Here is a 21,928-nt window from a genome sequence, read left to right on the forward strand (position 1 = left end):
GCTCATCGATACTTCTATTCACTGAGGCTTCTATGCACTCCACGATACCCCACATCCAAACATCACCCCTCATCGATACTTCTATTCACTGAGGCTTCTGTGTACTTCACGATACCCCACATCCAAACATCACCGCTCATTGATACTTCTATTCACTGAGGCTTCTGTGCACTTCACGATACCCCACATCCAAACATTACCGCTCATCGATACTTCTAGTCACTGAGGCTTCTGTGTACTTCACGATACCCCACATCCAAACATCACCCCTCATCGATACTTCTATTCACTGAGGCTTCTGTGTACTTCACGATACCCCACATCCAAACATCACCGCTCATCGATACTTCTATTCACTGAGGCTTCTATGCACTCCACGATACCCCACATCCAAACATCACCCCTCATCGATACTTCTATTCACTGAGGCTTCTGTGTACTTCACGATACCCCACATCCAAACATCACCGCTCATTGATACTTCTATTCACTGAGGCTTCTGTGCACTTCACGATACCCCACATCCAAACATTACCGCTCATCGATACTTCTAGTCGCTGAGGCTTCTGTGTACTTCACGATACCCCACATCCAAACATCACCCCTCATCGATACTTCTATTCACTGAGGCTTCTGTGCACTTCACGATACCCCACATCCAAACATCACCCCTCATCGATACTTCTATTCACTGAGGCTTCTGTGTACTTCACGATACCCCACATCCAAACATCACCGCTCATCGATACTTCTATTCACTGAGGCTTCTGTGTACTTCACGATACCCCACATCCAAACATTACCGCTCATCGATACTTCTATTCACTGAGGCTTCTGTGCACTTCACGATACCCACATCCAAACATCACCCCTCATCGATACTTCTATTCACTGAGGCTTCTGTGCACTTTACGATACCCCACATCCAAATATCACCACTCATCGATACTTCTATTCACTGAGGCTTCTATGCACTTCACGATACCCCACATCCAAACATCACCGCTCATCGATACTTCTTTTTACTGAGGCTTCTATGCACTTCACGATACCCCACATCCAAACATCACCGCTCATTGATACTTCTATTTACTGAGGCTTCTATGCACTCCACGATACCCCACATCCAAACATCACCCCTCATCAATACTTCTATTCACTGAGGCTTCTGTGCACTCCAAGATACCCCACATCCAAACATCACCCCTCATCGATACTTCTATTCACTGAGGCTTCTGTGCACTTCACGATACCCCACATCCAAACATCACCGCTCATTGATACTTCTATTCACTGAGGCTTCTGTGCACTTCACGATACCCCACATCCAAACATTACCGCTCATCGATACTTCTATTCACTGAGGCTTCTGTGTACTTCACGATACCCCACATCCAAACATCACCCCTCATCGATACTTCTATTCACTGAGGCTTCTGTGCACTTCACGATACCCCACATCCAAACATCACCCCTCATCGATACTTCTATTCACTGAGGCTTCTGTGTACTTCACGATACCCCACATCCAAACATCACCGCTCATCGATACTTCTTTTCACTGAGGCTTCTGTGCACTTCACGATACCCCACATCCAAACATTACCGCTCATCGATACTTCTATTCACTGGGGCTTCTGTGCACTCCACGATACCCCACATCCAAACATCACCGCTCATTGATACTTCTATTCACTGGGGCTTCTGTGCACTCCACGATACCCCACATCCAAACATCACCGCTCATCGATACTTCTATTCACTGAGGCTTCTGTGCACTTCACGATACCCCACATCCAAACATCACCCCTCATCGATACTTCTATTCACTGAGGCTTCTGTGTACTTCACGATACCCCACATCCAAACATCACCCCTCATCGATACTTCTATTCACTGAGGCTTCTGTGTACTTCACGATACCCCACATCCAAACATTACCGCTCATCGATACTTCTATTCACTGGGGCTTCTGTGCACTCCACGATACCCCACATCCAAACATCACCCCTCATCGATACTTCTATTCACTGGGGCTTCTGTGCACTTCACGATACCCCACATCCAAACATTACTGCTCATCGACTCTTCTATTCACTGAAGCTTCTGTGCACTCCACGATACCCCACATCCAAACATCACCGCTCATCAATACTTCTATTCACTGAGGCTTCTGTGCACTTCACGATACCCCACATCCAAACATTACCGCTCATCGATACTTCTATTCACTGAGGCTTCTATGCACTTCACGATACCCCACATCCAAACATCACCGCTCATTGATACTTCTATTTACTGAGGCTTCTATGCACTTAACAATATCCTCATTCAAACATCACCGCTCATTGATACTTCTTTTCACTGAGGCTTCTATGCACTCCACAATACCCCACATCCAAACATCACCGCTCATTGATACTTCTATTTACGGTGGCTTCTATGCACTTCACAATATCCTCATTCAAACATCACCGCTCATTGATACTACTTTTCACTGAGGCTTTTATGCACTGGCATCTAAGCACTCCACGATACCTCACATCCAAACATCAACGCTCATCAATACTTCTATTCACTCTGGCTTCTATGCACTCCACGATACCCCACATCCAAACATTACTGCGCATCGACACTTCTATTCACTGAAGCGTCTATGCACTTCACAATGCCCCGCTACCAGACATCACTGCACATCAATACTTCTATTCCCTGAGATTTCTATGCATTTCATAATACCCCACATCTATACATAACTGCTCATTGATACTTCTATTCACTGAGGCTTCTATGCACTTCAAAATACCTCGCTTCCGACATCACCGCTCATCAATACTTCTATTCCCTGAGATTTCTATGCATTGCATAATACCCTACACCCAAACATCACTGCTCATTGATACTTCTATTCAGTAATGCTGCTCCACACTTTACAAATTGCTATATGGTATGGAAAGATCATTGCACATTGTCACCTCTGTGCACTGAGGCTGTCTCGGCCTCACAATACACCAAATGCAAGCCTCACTGTACTCATGGTGTTCCTGTGATGCAGACTGTGGTGATGTGTATATGTAAGTGTTATAAAATTGCTTCACTGCCTAGTACTGTTGCAATAACCTGTTCTGACCCTTCCTCCCAAATAACACCCATCTCTGTAATCTGAATAAAACTCTCCCACATATGTGAAAATATTGTGTGCATAGCTTTGTGTGTATGGAGTGCTTTTTTACAATAAACATCCACTGTTCCTTGAAGCTAGGTATCAATATAAATAAGTGACTAAATAAACCACTAATTTATGCTACTTCATTAACGTAATACTGTTATCATATAGCGCAGGGTTCACCATCCACATGGCCTCTTGCTCCAGTTAGGTGTTTTGGTATGTACAATTTAGTTGATGGGTGTGGCATATCCAATTGGATGGGACTGACTATCGGGTGAGGGGGTCAGACCTTTCTTCCAGAAAGTGACATCTTAGCTGCTGGTCGAGGGCTCATACTTGAACACCTGCATGCTGTAAGCACCCTGCTCTGTGGCCTACCAGATTCCACAGTGACACCCACTGTGGGCATCCTACAAGCCTCTGCCCAGCTAAGCCTGACTCTGAAGAAATTTGATCACATCGCTCCCATACTAGTGGAACTCCATTGGTTCCCCTTCCTGACCCGCACCACCTTTAGTCCTGCAGCATCATCTACAAAGCGATCAATGGCTCTCATGCACATTGCTTTCCTGGAACAGAACTGATTGATGTAGTGGTCCATGCTCAAGAAGATCAGAGATCTGTCAGACTGACATATGAGCTTTGTGGTGGTTTTTACTTTCAAAGAATTATTCAGTATATAAATCTGAAATGTGGAATACAGCATCCGTAAGCTGAATCAGTCAAAAATACGTCACTAAACCGTTTGCCATGGTGCAGCCAAACCAGGTCGTCTTTCTCTTTCAGGATGACAACCTGGGAAAGTAGAACTTTGCTAGCCCTCTGTGGACAAGTGGCATGAAGGTTTTGAAGTACAGCTTGAGTTGGGAATCTGTGGGCTCGAGTCCTCAAGGGGGTTTACTTTTTAGTCTCTTCGAGGTGAGGCTAGGCCTTGTGTGCCTTTCTTTTAAATGCAGATGGAGTCTTGACTACTTTTGATCTGGTGTTGGGTTCAGGGTATGAGATGGTCTGCACTGAAGTGTGTGTTGTTGTGTGTGTGTATGCATGTCTGGACCATCACATGTGTGCCCTGCCGCCTTTCCATGTTCCTGTTACAGTGAATAAAGTGCTTAGTCATTTACGATGTGTTAGCCACAAAAGCTGCTATTTAGTGCTGACCTTCTAATCTCAGTATTATGCTATTTTGTAAGCCATGTATTTCCTGCAGTCTTTTGCTTTGAGGCTAACATATAGAATCCCTAGTTTAAGTTGGGTGTTTTAACCACTGCCTTCCCATGCCATTCTCCTTTGGGGTCAAAGGAAGGAAGTAGAAGCAATCTGGGGTCCCCACTCAGCTTCCGAATATATTACACATCAAAAAGGAGTGGAGCTCTGAGGCCTTGAGGGATCTAAATAAGAAATAAGTTGGGACCCTCAACAGCTATTCTTTTTGCTATGTCTTTTGTCACTGGCATAATCCTGGTTGGCATCATCATCATCGGGTCTTTGTTGGCCTCAACCAGGTGGTGATCCAAAGGAACTAGTTGGGATCTTTTTTTCGAAAAATTTGACTTAAAATTAGCTCTTTATCATAGACTCAAATTTATTTTAAAAAAATTATCACTGTATGGTTAAAAACTATAGCGAACGTGGAAAATAGGACCTGCAATGGGTCCTTCACAGCCCTATCAATAAGGTTAAAAGAATGGTATATAAACATGTAGACGCTTCTTTTACCCTCATTGATCCCTCGAGGCCTCAAAGCTCCACTCCTTTTTGATTCTCCTCTGGGGCTTAGGAAGCCAGATCGTTGTACCCAACCCAGTGCAATCTTGTATCAGATAATTGTATTATTGTAGGTTTCATAACAAACATTTCAAGCACATTTCAGTTGGCAAGATCAACAGACGACGGTCTGTTGAGCTCGATCCCGGATCACTGTCATGTCTCAGACGATCCTGCATTAATAGTCACAACTCTGAACTTTGTGCAGCTCTGCTAGACTTCTTGCTCCAACTCATTGCATTGCAGTCCATTCAATATATTTTTGTTTTACCGATCTGTTTCTGCTACTGGACACACCTCAAGCTTTCCGGAGCAATACATAACACACATTTACATTAAGCATATAGGGGCCGATTCCGATCTCTGTTGGTAGGGCACCGAATCGGGTTTGGCATTAGCGGATCCGATTCGGAGGTTGAATTTCCGTCTGAGTCGTACACGGGTCCGGATGTCGAAGTACGATGCGAACAAGCGCGAAATCTCCCTCCGAATCGTTTCTGAGCCGCTCCGTACAACTCTCAAGCAAACAGTGGCGCGCAATGGAGACGTTTCACGACCGAGCTAATAAGATGCTCGATTGGGACAGCCGGATCGAGTCGGAATGTCTGGCTCGCAATAGCTCCCGGAGTTGGACTTTGGGGGTCCTCGTCGGACCCCCTGCTACCTGCAGGTTTATGACTTGGACACTCCCCAACATAGGCATGTATGGTGCGGATGGCACCAACGCGTACCCACTGTAGGAGGCGCACTTGTCCGCGACGTACCCATTCAGTCAATAGGAGCCCATGTGCGCGCCGTACGACCGGCTCCCATTGACTTCTATGGTCGTCCGACCGAACCGAGTCCAACAGCATACGGCCGCATCGTACTCGCTCGGTCGGACTGCAGGAGTCCGGATCGGTCGGACAACACCCCGGATCCGGCTCGGTCGGAGTGCTTTCACCCCAGATCGGAATCGGCCCCATTGTCTTGTGTTATCGAGGACTATATGGTGGGTCTCTCCATCATTGCATGAGGCCCAGTGAAATCTGAAGGTTATACGCAGAGGTTGGCACAAGAGTTTGACCACCAAAGTCGAGGAGCCAAGACACGAGATTGAATCTTCCATCCAATATTGTAAATGCCCCCTGGTGTCTGGGCTGTAACATTTTAGTCCTAGATATTGCCCCACCACTAACACACCTGCGCATGCTCCCAAGTGACACCTGTGAGACAACATGAAGTTGAATTTATTTGTAATTGCTTCGTCATCCACTAATAAATGTTTGGTTTTGCAATGCTTATAGGCCTATGGCATTGTTTGGAAGGCAATTGACAGGAGGACTGGAGAAATTGTAGCAGTTAAGAAGATATTTGACGCTTTCAGGAACCGGACTGATGCGCAGGTGAGGATAAATATACTGTTTGTGGACAGATACGATTGTTGTTGTAGGCGAGATGAATGCACAAACAGAATATATGAGTGCATGCACATACATGTCTGCATTTGTGTGGTCATGCTACGTGCATCTGGGAGATTGGAGAAGATTGTGATATACTAGGTTCTGCAAATGCAAATGATGGTGGTGGGTAGAATGTATGTACAATATGATTTTCTAGCATCTAATACATTTTTAAAACTTTAAAGATATCAGTGCTGTGTCATATAATTTCTTTGTAAACATATCATTGGCATGACATTACACATGCATATCCTAATTGTCTATCCGAACTCTGGGATTGTACTCATACAATAATTTCAGGAATCTGGACCTATAACAAATGTATTCAATGATAAATCAAAACATTTAGCATTTTAATTCCACCCTAGTTCTTATATCGGTGTGTCACCATTAATACATTCTCCAGTCCTTTCTGCTCTGCCCTTTAATGCCTTTCTCTCCCCATTGACTCTCAGTGATGCAAAGCTTTGGAGCTCTTCAGCTGTGCCCACATCGTGGAGATCAGATCCCAGTATTCCCTCGTCTCCCCATTGACTCTCAGTTATGCAAAGCCTAAGAGGTCTTCAACCGAGCCCACTTCTCAGGTATGAGATCCAAGACTTCAGAAAGCTTTCCTCTCCCCACTGATTCTCAGTTATGCAAACCCTAAGAGGTCTTCAACCGAGCCCTCATCGCCGATATGAGATCCTAGATTTCAGTATGCTTTCGTCTTCCCATTGACTCTCAGTGATGCAAAGCCTAGGAGGTCTCAACCGAGCCCACATCACGAATGAGATCCTAGACTTCAGAAAGCTTTCCTCTCCCCATTGACTCTCAGTGATGCAAAGCCTAGGAGGTCTTCAACCAAGCCAACGTCGCGAATGAGATCCAAGACTTCAGAAAGCTTTCCTCTCTCCATTGACTCTGTTATGCAAAGCCTAGGAGGTCTTCAACCGAGCCCACATCGCCGATATGAGATCCTAGACTTCAGAAAGCTTTCCTCTCCCCATTGACTCTCAGTTGTGCAAAGCCTAGGAGGTCCTCAACCGAGCCCACATCGCGAATGAGATCCTAGACTTCAGAAAGCTTTCCTCTCCCCATTGACTCTCAGTTATGCAAAGCCTAGGAGGTCTCAACTGAGCCCACATCGCGAATGAGATCCTAGACTTCAGAAAGCTTTCCTCTCCCCATTGATTCTCAGTGATGCAAAGCCTAAGAGGTCTTCAACCAAGCCAACGTCGCAAATGAGATCCTAGGCTTCAGTGTGCCTTCCTCTCCCCATTGACTCTCAGTTATGCAAAGCCTAAGAGGTCTTCAACCGAGCCCACTTCTCAGGTATGAGATCCAAGACTTCAGAAAGCTTTCCTCTCTCCATTGACTCTCAATTATGCAAAGCCTATGAGCTCTCAACCAAGCCAACATCGCGAATGAGATCCTAGTCTTCAGTGTGCCTTCCTCTCCCCATGGACTCTGTGATGTAAAGCCTAGGAGGTCTCAACCGAGCCCAATTTGTGGGTATGGGAGCTCAGACCTCAGTATGCCTTTGGTCCAATGATGCTGCGTGAGCGTCCTCTGTTCCATGAAGGCCTCTATGGATGACCCTGTGATCTTTGCTGCAGATATCTCACTGGCTGCTGCTTCTCTTCTCTAGTCCATACAGAACTCTCACTTTGCAACACTTAAACAGAGGTAGATATTCAAGTCGGTTATCAGCACAGGAAGAGATTGGCGATCTTGTCAAGCCAGCTTTGACAAAAGCAGCCTTCCATAAGCTCTTCTCTCAAGATGGGAGTGCTCTGTAGTCAGCCCAGCTCTCATTTGCTGCAGTATGGAAATATCTCCAACTGGGTGCTTATTAGCACTCTCTAAGTCAAGAGCACAGGAGGCTGTGAGCAATGTTCCCTCTCATTTATTTCCTCTGTGTGCGGCAGTGGGTGGTCTCTGTGCACTGCAACCATGGCTATGTGCGCCAGGAACTAAACCGCATGTGTCTGCGGCGCCAAATGGCACTCAAAACGTTTACTTTAAAAAGTGAAAAGATGGTGCATTTTCACACATACAGCGCCACAATAAGGGTCTTAAGGGCAGTTTGCAAATTTATTGTATTGCGTGTGTTTTCATTGTTGTGTCTGTGACTGCTGTTGTCTGTCTTCCCCGCTGCCTGTACGTGGTCTGTGCCCCTTTTTCTTCCCTCTGTTCCCCTCACTCTCCCCGTGCTCTCTCTGCCCGGTCTTTCCTTCTGTACCCCTCGCTGCCCGTATCTCTGCCCAGTTTTTCCTTCTGTTCCCCTCGCTGCCCCCGTGCCTCTCTGCCCGTTCTTCCTTCTGTTCTTAGCTGCCCCTATATTTCTGTTTTCTGTATTTTTACCTCTTTGCCATTAGTTTTTGTGCCTGTCTGCCCTCTGTGCCACTCGTTTTTTTGGGCCCCTTTTGCCTTCTGTTCCACTCGTTTTTCCCTCGTTTTTTGTGCCTTTCTGCCCTCTGTTCCACTCGTTTTTGTGCCTTTCTGTCCTCTGTTCCACTTCGCTTTCCCCTCGTTTTTTGTGCCCTACTGCCCTCTGTTCCACTCGTATTTTGTGCCTTTCTACCCTCTGTTCCACTTCGTTTCCCCCTCATTTTTTGTGCCCTTCTGCCCCACTCGTTTTTTGTGCTTTTCTGCCCTCTTGCCTTCTGTTCCGCTCATTTCCCCAGCCGCTGTGGCCTTTTGTTTAAGTATTGCTGTTAATCAGAGCCCCTTGACGGGCTCCGATTAACAGCAATACTTAAACAAAAGTTCACAGTCTGCCCCGCGCTTTACTAACAAAAGCGTAGAGACAATTTCCAAACACAGCGTGTGCTAAAGTACGCGCTGTGTTTGGAAACTGACTACGCTTTTGTTAGTAAAGCGCGGGGCAGACTGTGGCCTTTTGTTTAAGTATTGCTGTTAATCGGAGCCCGTGAAGGGGATCTGATTAACAGCAATACTTAAACAAAAGGCCACTGTCTGCCCCGCGCTCCCACATACCCGCAAGCACCACAATCCCCACCAGCCCCCCGCGTCCTTACCTGCACTCCTCACGCCCGCTCTGCCGCCACCGCCACTGCATGAATCACGCCGCTCGCTTCTTTAAACCGGCCGGCGGCGCGGCTCTCTCTAGCGACGCCCTGTGTGTGCGCGCGCGCGCCCTAGAGGGAACGGTGCCTGTGACTAATATTCCCTACTGGACATCAGATCCTTCTCATGACTTAACACCACAAAGAAGCTTGGTTCACAGTTCTTTGGTTCTATCCCTTTTGAACACACAAGCTGTTTATCCACATAGAGAGATTCCTTTTCACGTCACGCTCAGCATCCGCCAATTTACCGCCCAGTATCCAGTAAGCTTCTTGCTCTAGGTTGTAGCAGTGGGTACTCTGCTCGCAAACCAGCATATTATCATTACATGATATGACAGTGACATTTGAGCTCAGTAACAAAATGTCATCAGCCAACAGTACCCAGTAGGTAAAAATCTATCTCTGGTTCACTGAAGCCTAGACCTCTAGCTTCTGCTTACAGCTAGACCTGCCAAAATAGAGCACATGCTACTTCACCGCGATACCTGAGACCCAGTGCCCAGTTTTGGTTCCATGTGATGGGTTTGGTGGCTTCTCTCCCTCTCCTCCAGAGCATCGTATCCATGGACTTCTATACTGCTCCATGACATGCCTTCAAAGGGCATGTGGGCAGCAGTCATAGCTGGCACCCACTTTAGCTCTTATTATGAGTGGCCAAGAGCAGTATCACAGGGTAGTAAGAATTACCGCTTTGGGCCATTTTAATGCTTCTGGGGTGTCTGGGCCTTGACTTCTTGGGCCAGCAAACTCCTCATCTGCTGAATCTGGGCCCACAACACCAGACTCAAACTTTGGACTGGACCTGTAAGGCTTGTCTGCAGCTGCTCTGCCTGGTCCCAGCCGGTGACCTCAGCGGACGAATGCATCTATTGTAGAAGTCGGTATAACCTGTATGTATCAGATTCCTCTCATGGTGGGCCCATTACGCCTTTCATCCTTCTGAGGTTGGTAAAATGAGTACCTTTAAGTTGGATAATAATCAGCAGTTTTAATCAGCTCCTTAAGCTAATGCAAATGGTAGAGTGGCTACATGTGTATTGATTTTAAGAATATGAATTTTTCTAAGGCACCAAGATATGTTGTGCTTGAGAGATCTGTTAAGCATTCATGGTGCACAGCCCATTTTCTTTGGAGTGGAAGCACTTTGCCTCCACTCTCTGTTTCTTTTGAATCATGTTTGCGTTAGGTTTATGTTGCATTTATTTATGTTTTTTTTGTTTTGTTTCTAGAGAACATTCCGTGAAATCATGTTTCTGCAGGTAAGTTTCCATCATCTTGGCACATTTGTGTTTTACTTTGATGCATATACCATTTGCACTCTCCCACCCATGTGTCTCTGTTTTTCCTATGGTAGCCCCGTAGATTGTCACGCTTAATCCTGAACTTCTTCTTGACTTTGTTCAGCTTCCATCTGTCTCATATCATCAGTTAGACCTGGCCATTTCCACTCTTCCCCTCACTCGTCATGGGCTCTTTACATAGCTATGGTGTCCTGCCGTCCTGTCTCCTTGTTACATCTGCTGTGGGATCACCTCCTCTCTTGAGAGCACTGTTCTGGCTTCTCCTGGTTCTCTCTTGCCATTGATGAACTTTCTGCACTGCAGTTTTCTGTTAAAATGTAACCCTATATAGTCCACTTTACCCAGTGATTTGGGGTCTTAACTAGTAAATCTGCACTATTTATCCTCAGACATTCTGATGGAATGTTCGCGGCAAACAGCATGGCTTGTGGTAGTTGCACACAACTTTTACCCATGGAAGTGTGCACCTAGCTTTAGATGTGCTTAGGATCAGAATAGGGCCAATTGTACGTTTGCCTGATGTGACGTTTGCTTTGGAACAGAGATGTACCAGATTGCCATGTCTGTGTCTCTCTCTGTGATACCACAATCACAGTTTGAGATGACTGCGCCTTTCACTGATTGCACCATTTTATTGTGGCTCCTGCTGTCAATTGGTACAAATGTCTCACCCGTTAATAGGTCATCCAGAGCGAAAACATGGGAGTGGCGAAAAGAAGTACAGTAATAGAAAATGTAGGCAATATGGATTACTCAAACATAATGTTAGACAAAAATAAAGGCTGCAAACATTTGGAGAGTAAAGCGAGTTTAACATTGATATATTTTATTCATTTTCCATTGCTACAGGTTAACAACATCACATGTCCTTTCCTAGTCACAGTCATATACAATTCCATTTAACTGTAATTCCTATTAATATGATTGTCCACTCTGCCCAAACATTTAGCTTGAGTAAAGTGAGTTGTAAAAGAACTTTAACATTTTCTTCTGCTGACATACGTCATGTAGTTGAAAAGTAACGCTTCTTGTAGACACTCCCTATTTTTTGTTACTGCTTCATCTTAATCACTGGTTTACTATTGTCTTCAGCTAACTTAAATGCAGTGCTGAGATGAGGCTCTCTGTTTTGTCTGAAGGTGTGTCAAAAGAGGGGTAACCACCCATGGATTTGTTTCCCCCCAGGAATTTGGCGAGCATCAAAACATCATCAAATTGCTGAATGTCATCAGAGCGCAGAATGATAAGGACATCTATCTGGTCTTTGAGTACATGGGTGAGGCGCGCCTTTCTTCCTGGGGTTCACCGTACTGGGGTTTTAGAAGGGACACACACGTAAGAGTGAATGAACACTGGTCAGATGCGTCTGTGCTAGATTGCCAGAACTAGCCATGTAATAGACACAAAACCTCTAATAGCTGGTGATGCCTTTTCACTAATTTATGTTTTTTTAAACTTCTTTTCCAATTGACACAAGCTGTATAAAGCACATTAATTCAGGATATGTAATTAAAGCCCTGATGTAAGGTCAGATGGTAGCTACATTTTGCTACATTGATTGGAAGATACACGTTGTGGGGGTGTAAAGCGTATGTGTAAGGGAGCGGAAGGTGAACGTAGAATAAATGTTTTCAGCAGGTGAAGAAATGTTTGGAACAGAGTAAGGCAGATGACGAAGACTGCCACAGTGTAACTTTAGAAAGAAATGTCTGTGTTTTCAAAGCTCCTATTGGGCAATTGATTGTAAGGCAGCTGGCACCACTTAACAGAAATATTACCACCGGTACCTGATGAATACTTGGGAACCATGTATGCAGCAATACTTAGCTAATATGTCTGGTAACGTCTTAGATGGTTTATAAACACTGACGCGGTGTGTGGCCGCTTGAGATCTTCACTATAAGAGGTTGGCAGCGAAGGAGATGGTGCTATTGCAGTGCTGAGCTTCTCGCTTGGTTATTGACAAAGTTGCGAGTGGCAGCCCCACTTTTTACACCCTCTTTGTTGGGTAGTTTACACTGATGCACGTGCTGGTTTTCAGCTCTTATATGTTCTCTTTGTGAGGCTAGCAGCTATGATACTAGCTCTAATGTTCGTGCTTTTCTTGGGTGATTGGCAGTGAAGAACGTGGCAGTGCCCTGAATGTTGAGCTTCCTTTTATGAGGCTGATTGTAGGGGAGTTTGCAGAGCTTCTCTTCTAAACTGTTGTTTGATAGTGATGGTTGTGATAGTGCTGCTGTTTCTTTTGAACTTCTTGTTAGGATTTTGTCTGTTTCTGAAATGGCACTGCCAAAACCTTAGAGCCCCTTATGTGGTTGCCTTAATTGAGGTGGCAATGATGCTACATCTAGCCTCTGTTGAATGATTGCCATCGATGGCTGTAATGAAAGCATTGTTCTTGTGGGAATTTTGACATCAATGGAGATCTAGCAGCATTGCTATTCTTGTGCTTCTGGTTAGAAGTTGGCAGTTTTAGATGTGTCGGTGCATGTGATTTGAGATTCTCAGCAGTGATTTTGTTTAGGTGACAATGCTGTGGTTTGTTAGTTGCATGTAGGGTTGTTAATGGTGAATGGCACCATCATGTGAATAAGTGGTTGGCAGTTATTTTGAGATTAGTGCTCAGTCTTTATTTTTTAATGCAGCTAACATTGCTACTCACTTCTTTAGCTTCTCACTAGGATCTGGATAGCAGTTGAGTTTGCAATGATGTAGTGTTTGAGCTTCTGTTGAGGTGATTGGCAGTGTTGATGCTAAAGTCTCTTTGATCAGCAGTACTGGAGGCACTCCTTTTTAGGGGTTTGGTAGCACTGTTGCTCCATTTGAGCATCACAACAGACTGTTCGTTGTGATTGAGTCAGCTGTGCTGCTGCCTTCTCCAGCCAGGCTTTGCATTGCAATGTGACATGCTGTTCTTCGCATGATTGCATGAACAGTGAAGGCTTAATGAATGTTTCTTTCTTCAGAGACGGATTTACATGCAGTGATCAAAAAAGGGAACTTGTTAAAAGACATTCACATGCGCTACATTTTGTACCAACTACTGAAGGCAACAAAATTCATCCACTCGGGGAACGTCATTCACCGAGACCAGAAGGTGAGTGTATCCCCACCTACTGCTGTTCCCGTCCACCATTGTGTATTGTGTTATTCTCTCCCCCAAACCACCCACCCCACTTTAACTTCCTTATGAGCTCAGCTTGCCTCCTCCCCCACTCATGTCTATGTAGCAGCTTCACAACACCACTGTAGAGACAGAATTATAGTGTGAGGTCTTCACTTCACATCCCTTTTCAGCAAGTCTAGTTATATGAGACATTGTAGCCATATATCTTGCATTCCTACATTTTGGCTTCATCTGTCTGCCACATGCTTTGTAGTGCAGGACTTCAAGCACTGAAGCCAGATGGTCTCTGAGGAAAATATATTTTATAGACCAGAATTTGTCTTCTACACCTTCCCAACAAATGTTCATGTTATTGATTTCCTGTGATGAAGGCCCTCACAATTTCCTGGGAACGGTTGTGTGCCTGTTTGCAACAGATTGTGGTCCACAGCCAATGTCTTGAACTATGAAAACCGAAAAAGCTGTCATTCAGCTCAGCAAAAAGTAATTTTTAACAAATTTGAAACCCATAAGTTTGTGTGACTGTTCGTCCTCTAGGCCATAACCACAATATCTGCTGGCTTTTCTACTCTGCGTTGCTTTCTGCTGAAGTGGGTAGGGTGCCCCTATGCAGTGTAAAGGAGCAGGCATTCCTTCTTTTATTCACCACTACGTCTATAGACTTCCAAAAAGCCTGGCATTTCTCCTGTATATAGGCTTGAAATGCTCATGCTTTCGGTCACATTCCTTGGAGTATCTGGTGCAGAATCAAGCCGTTCTTCTGTGAGTTATCTGTGATTAGTTTGTAACTAAGGTACACAACGGATTGTTACATTAGCTTATGTATATTTTTGGCATCACTTCATTAGGGGATTTGTATGCAGGAATAGAGAGTCCTCTGCATTATAGGCCTACGGAATATATGAAGGACATTCATCCTTAGTATGAATGCTTCAAAAGAGTAGAACGCTGGGTCCCATATTCGCCAAATACAAGACCTGATGGCTTAGCACAATGCTCGGTACGAAGGGTCACATGTCGCCTACTTCTGCTCTAAGCATTGCATCCACAGTGTTTTGGAAGCTTGCTGGTGCTGCAGTTATCCAAATGCAGGGCTGGCTGAAGTCGATATCTTTCAGGCCAGAGGTCTAGATTAAGATCTGTAACATCTCCTATGATGGAGAACCTCTATTTGGTAAACATGGAGACGATGTTCTTCAGCCAATTAAGACTGATATGGTGAGGTCACTTAGGGCCTAATTTAGAGTTTGGCGGACGGGTTACCCCGTCACAAACGTGACGGATAACTTATCTGCTGTATTACAAGTGCCATAGGACATAATGGATTGTAATATGGCGGACGAGATATCTATAACTTTTGTGACCAAGTAACTTGCTCCTCTAAACTCCAAATCAAACCCTTAGTGTCCTCCATCAAAGACGTAACCTACTCTTTCGTGGAGCCAGAGGGTGAGGTGAATTTTCGTTTTCGAGGAGGATATCAGCCGTAGGGAGACCAACCCTATCGGAATCCTCAACAGTCCTCCGGGAGGAGTATACTCAACTGCAATTAAGAACTCCACCATCAGCCGCTTGTATGAGGCAAACTTCTCGAAGAAAGCCAAGAGCCCATTCCAAGGACTAGGCTAGAAGATCGTGATGAATCAAGACTGCCAGTCACAAAATATTTGCCCCCACCCTCAGTTGGAGGGTTAATCTCTAATTATCACAGACTTGGGACTGTGTGACTACAAGATCTTTGCACCGACGGTCACACTTAAGAATTTGATTAAAAATTCGCCACATATTCCACCTCAAAAAAGATCCCAGCTCCACTTTCTCACAAATGAAGACTCAATGCATATTAAACAAGGGAACTAGAGAGCGAGTACCCAGCGTCCTGTGAAATACTGGTTTCTCTTACCTCTTTACCCGGATGAAGAAAAATCTGGAGAATGGAGAGAAATTTTAATTCTTTGGAAATTAAACAAATACCCAAAGGAACTGAGAATCCGCAGGGTTATACTTGAAGACATCCTTCATCTATTCAGTTACAGACACTACATGACATAATTTCAAAGATTAATATTTCCATAACCTCACACCAAAATTTATAAAAATATTTAAGATTCACAGTGACCCACCACCATTACCAGTTCAAAGTCCACCCCTTTCGCCTCAAGTTTGACCCTGTATTTTTGCACAAGGACTGGCTTCAGTGGCTTTATATTTGAGAAGGAAAGGTGCCCACGCTTTTCCCTACGTCAAAGATTGTCTAGTGAAAGCCGCTTCTTGCCAAGCAGTCACAAAATGGACCAATGGTTGTCTGCGGCTTACCGAAACTGTAGGACTTACCTTCAACAGGGATAAATCGTCCCTACATCAATGTAGAATAGTCTCATTTCTTTGTTCAGAGATGATGACCCCGCCAACATGGTGTTAGATGATAGTCCATTTCAGTTCACCTGTTTCAATCCCTAATAGGGATGGAGTCATCCTGCGTCCACTGATCACAGACCCAAAGAGCAAGGGGTCACCAGGCATCTGCTTTGGAGGCCAGATGCAAAGCAAAACTTATATATACACTAATACTAGAGTCACATGACCCTTTGTTAGAGTACTCAAACTATAAGAATTAAGAATTAGTTCAAGGGGGAATATTAGTGAGAAGTTGTAGACGACCTTCAAAAGTATGAACAGATCAAGAGAATTTTACCGGCACAGCATTTATTTTGAGCAGAATTCCATTTTTGTTGTCAAACACATTCTTGTCTCAGAAGGGAGCTGGAGACTTCTGGTGTTCTAGTAGACGTAGCCATGGTAATATGGTGGTTATTGTGTTACATTGAAAGGCATTCATTCAATGAGGTTTAAATAACGTTTTCACTACGCCTCTTGACTGCTCATTATCAATTTTGTGTTTATGTGAACTGTAATGTTATCATTCATGCTATGCTAGGTTGTAGGAGCACCTATGGTGACCTGGTGACGTTTTAAAGTGGTGAGACACAAATTCAAGCACTAAAGTGCCGCCCCCTTTCTGAGAGAGGTCCAGCATTATCGAGGAGGGTTTCTCACAGAGAAATGTAGAAGTGTGAGGGTAAAAAACTGCTAGAACACAATAGATGGTGGCAGGAAAAGGGTGAGAATGGTATATGGATTAATAATAAGGAAAATGGCTCTGTTTGTTAATCTTCCCAAAAGCCCTGATTATTAACAGTGCTATCAACGCTATGAGGAGCAGTTTGAATGTCGCTGCCTATTCTTAGAGCTTTGGTATAAAATGTCCCTGTACCATGATACGTGGATGTGCACCAAACGATCTGTGCTAACTGAAGTGCACATACTCAATGGCAGAGACTCTCAGACAGCACTGCCAGTGCCCCTTCTAGTGCAGGGGAGTTGAGGCACTGTGCACATTACACCCGAAGGGCCAAACTGGGGTGGTCGCTAATCAAGCTCACCACACCAATCAGAGCTGGCCTTGCTTGGAGTGCACCCTGGGCGAACATTAGTTTGGCGCCTTCCCTGCAGCTAGTTAATAAAATGAGACATCAGGGTGCCCATTTTTTTGTTCGCAGCTCAGTTACACATTAAAGCAGTGATTGGCCTCATTTTTCGATCAGTTTAGTGCCCAGTTGTTGGTGGTTTAGAGGAGGGCTATGTTGGTGCATGGCAGCAGAGGTGGTGAGGGCAGATGGGAGGGGTTTAATGGGGCGTAAAATGTCATCAGATTTAGTTTGGCTTCCTAGGAATGAGGCATTTGCTACAGGAGCTAGGCAAATAATGGCTGCAAACCCAGTGTTCATCTGATGATGTGAAAATGAAAGCTGCTCTGCCCTTGTGGACTGAGGAAACAAATATTTGGGTTGGGTTAACATTCCTAGCACAAGTACCATAGTTTGTGATAACCACGGACACATTTATGGACTCGTAGGCAAGCGCATTTCGAAGATCTGGAAATTAGTTGAAAATGAGCACCTTTTGCATATCAATATCCTTGAACTGATAGCTGTACCATTAGGTCGATAGTCTTTTTCCCCAAGGGTCTGAGGCTGCTCGATAATTGTGCCCACAGGCAATATTACTGTAATGTTCTATATTATCAAGAAATCCGGATCATTATCAATGCACGCTCAAAACCTCTGGGAGTGGTTAGGTTACCATCCGACCACACCGACCGCAAAGCATGTGCCGGTCACCAAGAACCAGTGTGCAGGTCCTCACAGCACAACAACCATGAGCAGGAGCTGTACAAGCAACAATTAGACAACCTCTTTGGTCATTAGGCCAATCAAAACTTGCATTGGTTTGCAACCCGTCAGTACCGGAAAGTTTACGAATCTGGTATGCACAACCGGGTTCGTAGGGGAATGACTTTTCAAAAGCATGGTCAGGAATCTTTGCCTGTGCTTTGCCTCCAAAACCCATGGTTCCAAAGGTGCTAAATAAGATAAAAAAGGAATCATGTCAAATGATGGTGATAACCCCGAAATGGCAAAGGCAATATTGATTCGCAGAGCTACTTCTCCACTCAGACTATTGACTCTTCCCACATCTGGATTCGAAATCTTTAAACTTATTGGCTTGGCTTCTGAGCACAAGGAATACTTCTTTTTATATACTCTGGAGGATTGTAGCGAGAGTCTGGCTAACGCCAGAGTGAAGACCTCATAAAAAGTTTTTAAAAAATAAAGCAGAAAGTGTTTTTTATGGTGTTTGGGTAATAATTTTCAGCCCATCTCTACCTCCATTATTTTCTATGGGAGAGTGTTGCAGTACCAGTGGTTTGCCATGTGTAGTGCTGGACCTACTACAAAATGTAAGTTACTACAAAAGTGCAATTTGTAATGCCAAAAAAAGTAAACTTACTCAAAAGTGCAGTTTCTGAATCACGCACAAGGTCGTCATTAACAGTGTAGGTAATTGTGGTTCTAATATTGGTGTCAGGCTGGATATAATGGTTGTTTAATCTGTGCCAACCAATGATTGACTGTGAGTGATGTCTTCTGTCTCCAATCCCCATCTTGCAACCTGTCTGCATGGTTCTAAAAGTCGCCAGTGTATGTCTCTTTTTTATTATGTGTTCTGCATCTCTTCCAGCCTTCTAACATTCTTTTGGACACGGACTGCTTTGTAAAGCTGTGCGATTTTGGGCTTGCTCGTTCTCTCTATCAAATTCAAGAAGATCAAGGCAATCCTGCCCTTACGGAATATGTTGCAACGCGTTGGTACCGAGCCCCTGAAATTCTTCTAGCTTCTCACAGGTAAGGTGAGAGCTGTTGGTTTTGATTTCTGGAAAACTTAGTAACTAGTATAGGGTTTGGCTTAATGAAGGACTGGGATTAACATTGAGCAATTTAATATATATACGTTTTGAGGGGAGCAAGGATTAATTACGTTTTTGGAAGGCTTTTACACAAATAGTTTTGTGGTATTAAATTGTTAGGAAAGAACTATCTGAAAGGTCATCTTTGGGAATGAAGGCTAAATGTAAGAATGTAACGATACGATCAAGCTGTCCTGCTCCTTGGAGGGTTTAGTATGAGGTATCAGTCTCCTTTTACAGTTCACTGAGTGAACAGACTCCTGGAAAGGTTTAGTGCTAGTGGTTCGGCTGCTGGGCGGGTTTAGTCTGCGGCATCAGGGCTATGCAAGCGTTTAGTCCAAGGGCTCAAGCTCCTGGGAGTTTTTTTCTTGTGAGTGAACAGGTTGCTATGTTAGTTTAGTGTACAGGAATTATCTGCTGGGAGGTTATAGTGTGAGTGATCAGACACCTGGAAAGCTTTAGTGCTAGTGGTTTGGCTGCTGGAAGGATTTAGCTTAAGGATCGGCTCTTGTGAGGGTTCAGTCGAAGGGCTCAAGCTGCTGGGATTGTTTTTTTCTCATGAGTAAACAGGTTGCTGTGATAGTTTAGTGTAAAGGAACAGGCTACTGGGACGGTTTGTGTAGGCGATCAGACTATGGGGACGGTTTATGTATGGTGAAAAGGCTACTCAGAGTATTTTTTGCTAGAAATATGACTGTACTTCTGCCCATTTTGAACATTACTTTTATCTGGACTCCAAATGCAGTGTTCATGGGAGTATTTAATTCCCTGTATTTAGTGTTAGTGCGTTCAAAAATTATTCCCATTTCTAGGTGGAGTATATTTCTTTTTTAATTTTTTTTTTAATGGCATTAGAATGACATAAACAACACGACCATACAGCACAACAGATCATGAACAATTGATTACATTACATCACACAACCTCTTCATGTATCCCCGCTCCCCATCTCTCGTCAAAGGGACATCATCTGACTCAACGTTTTCATTCCTTGTACTTCTACCGATGGGGAAGTGCAGATATTGCCTCGATGTACATTCCATTCCCCCATATCTTGTCCCACTTTTTGGGGCATCCCCTGTTTATGTAAACCGCTCGTTCAGCCAGCATGCACCAGTCAATGTCTCGTTCCCATTCGCTTATCGTTGGTAGTTCAGAGACCCCCATCTGTGGGCATTGTTACGCTTGGCCAGCATTAAGGCAGTGCCAGCCCAGAGTTGCTCCATGCGGGTAAGATCCGTGGCGTCCCATATATTCAGTAGGCATGTTTGGGGAGATAGTACTATGGCAGTCCCGCATACTTCTTCAACCACCCCATTAACCGTCTCCCAATACGTCTGGATCAGGGGACACACCAAAAGTGTGTGATAAAACATGCCCGTCCTGCCACACTGCCGCCGACAGTCTGCTGAGCAACCACACGCCCATCTTAACCATTGTGTTGCATTTGATGTAGGATCGATGAAGCACTTTTAGTTGGACCAAGCTTAATTGTGACGGAAGACCACTTCCCTCGGAGTGGCCAGCGCATCCCGCCAGACATGTCGTATCTGTAAATATCGGAAGGTCTCGCCACTCGCTAGCTTATGTTCTTTTTGTAATTCGGTGAATGTCAGTATTTCGCCCTTTTTTATAAAATCTCCGACCTGTGATAAACCAATGGTGTCCCATTTGTCGAAGCCTCTACAATTGCTTAGGTTGCCTAGTTTTTCTGCATGCCATAGGGGCAACATATGCCTCAGTTTGTTGTTGCATCTGAGTTTTATAGTAGCCACGTGCCATATAGCAACTGTTAGCGCAGTGGCACCAGTGAGCTGCTGTCTGTTCAGATTAGTATAAAGAGCTTCTCTGTACCCGCCCAGCCTATCAGCCATTTGGCCATCCTGCATGCTGGGTCCTGCTGCTCACCATATACCCATTTGTTTATGATTTAAAGGTGGGCCGCCCAATTGTACCTATGGATATCTAGTAGGGCAATTCCACTATCGTACCACCCACGCACCAGTTTGGGCCCCGCAATCCGTGGCGGCTTCCCATCCCACAGCAAGTTCCTAACCTCCTCCTCGATTGATTTGAAATAGGAGTCAGCGACTCTATATGGAGTGTTTTGCAGCACAAATAGGAGTGGGGGAAAGGCCATCATTTTACATAGTGCTGCACCTCCCAGCAATGAAACCGGAAGCGTCCGCCAATGACGAACATCATTTTGAAGTTGAGTCAGGGGGCCCAAAAGATTCAGTTCGTGAAAAGCATTGGGCCGGCGGTTACATATATACCTAGCTGTCGGAACCCATCCTCAGTGATCGTAATTTCACAGTTTGCTTAGAGGGTCGGCGCCGGCCTGTGGAGCATGTATAAAACTGATTTTGACCAATTTATAGAATAAAGGTGGAGTATATTTCTTAAATGTTAAATATAAACGTGAGAAAACTATACTGAGCTTCACACACATTCTGTCAGGCGCTACACAGCTTGCATGCTATGCTGCACATATTGTCACTGTGGTGTGCAGCACAGCGTATGGCACTTCTTCTGTGATATACTACAGATTGGTCTGTGTTTTGCTACAAAGTGCTGAAATTCACACTATAAGCAAGCAAGTCCAGACGAGTGGTGAGTTAAGGAATGATGTGATATACCTATTGAACAAAGTGGAGGAACTTCGTGTACATTAGTTTGACCTTTCCGTTTGCAAACGTCATGCCTGGCCGTGACCTTCATCAGACATAAGGTCAGAATTCTC

At 44.6% G+C, this 21,928-nt stretch overlaps 1 protein-coding gene across 3 annotated transcripts in view; it reads left to right on the plus strand.

Annotated features, from left to right (window-relative positions):
• MAPK15 (mitogen-activated protein kinase 15) overlaps window positions 1-21,928 on the plus strand; it is a 185,413-nt gene that overhangs the window by 51,828 nt on the left and 111,657 nt on the right. Inside the window, exons 3-7 of one of the 3 annotated variants that reach the window (XM_086966537.1) lie at window positions 6,220-6,318; window positions 10,679-10,708; window positions 11,890-12,026; window positions 13,717-13,847; window positions 18,960-19,123. In XM_086966537.1, coding sequence (XP_086822663.1) covers window positions 6,311-6,318; window positions 10,679-10,708; window positions 11,890-12,026; window positions 13,717-13,847; window positions 18,960-19,123 — 470 coding nt within the window. In that variant the 5' untranslated portion in view covers window positions 6,220-6,310. The remainder of the gene's footprint in view (window positions 1-6,219; window positions 6,319-10,678; window positions 10,709-11,889; window positions 12,027-13,716; window positions 13,848-18,959; window positions 19,124-21,928) is intronic. The other 2 variants (XM_086966536.1, XM_086966538.1) reach the window with 2 other exon arrangements.

Source organism: Lissotriton vulgaris, chromosome 4_1 (genome assembly GCF_964263255.1).
Source record: "Lissotriton vulgaris chromosome 4_1, aLisVul1.2, whole genome shotgun sequence".
In the NCBI taxonomy this organism is placed as follows: Eukaryota; Metazoa; Chordata; class Amphibia; order Caudata; family Salamandridae; genus Lissotriton; species Lissotriton vulgaris.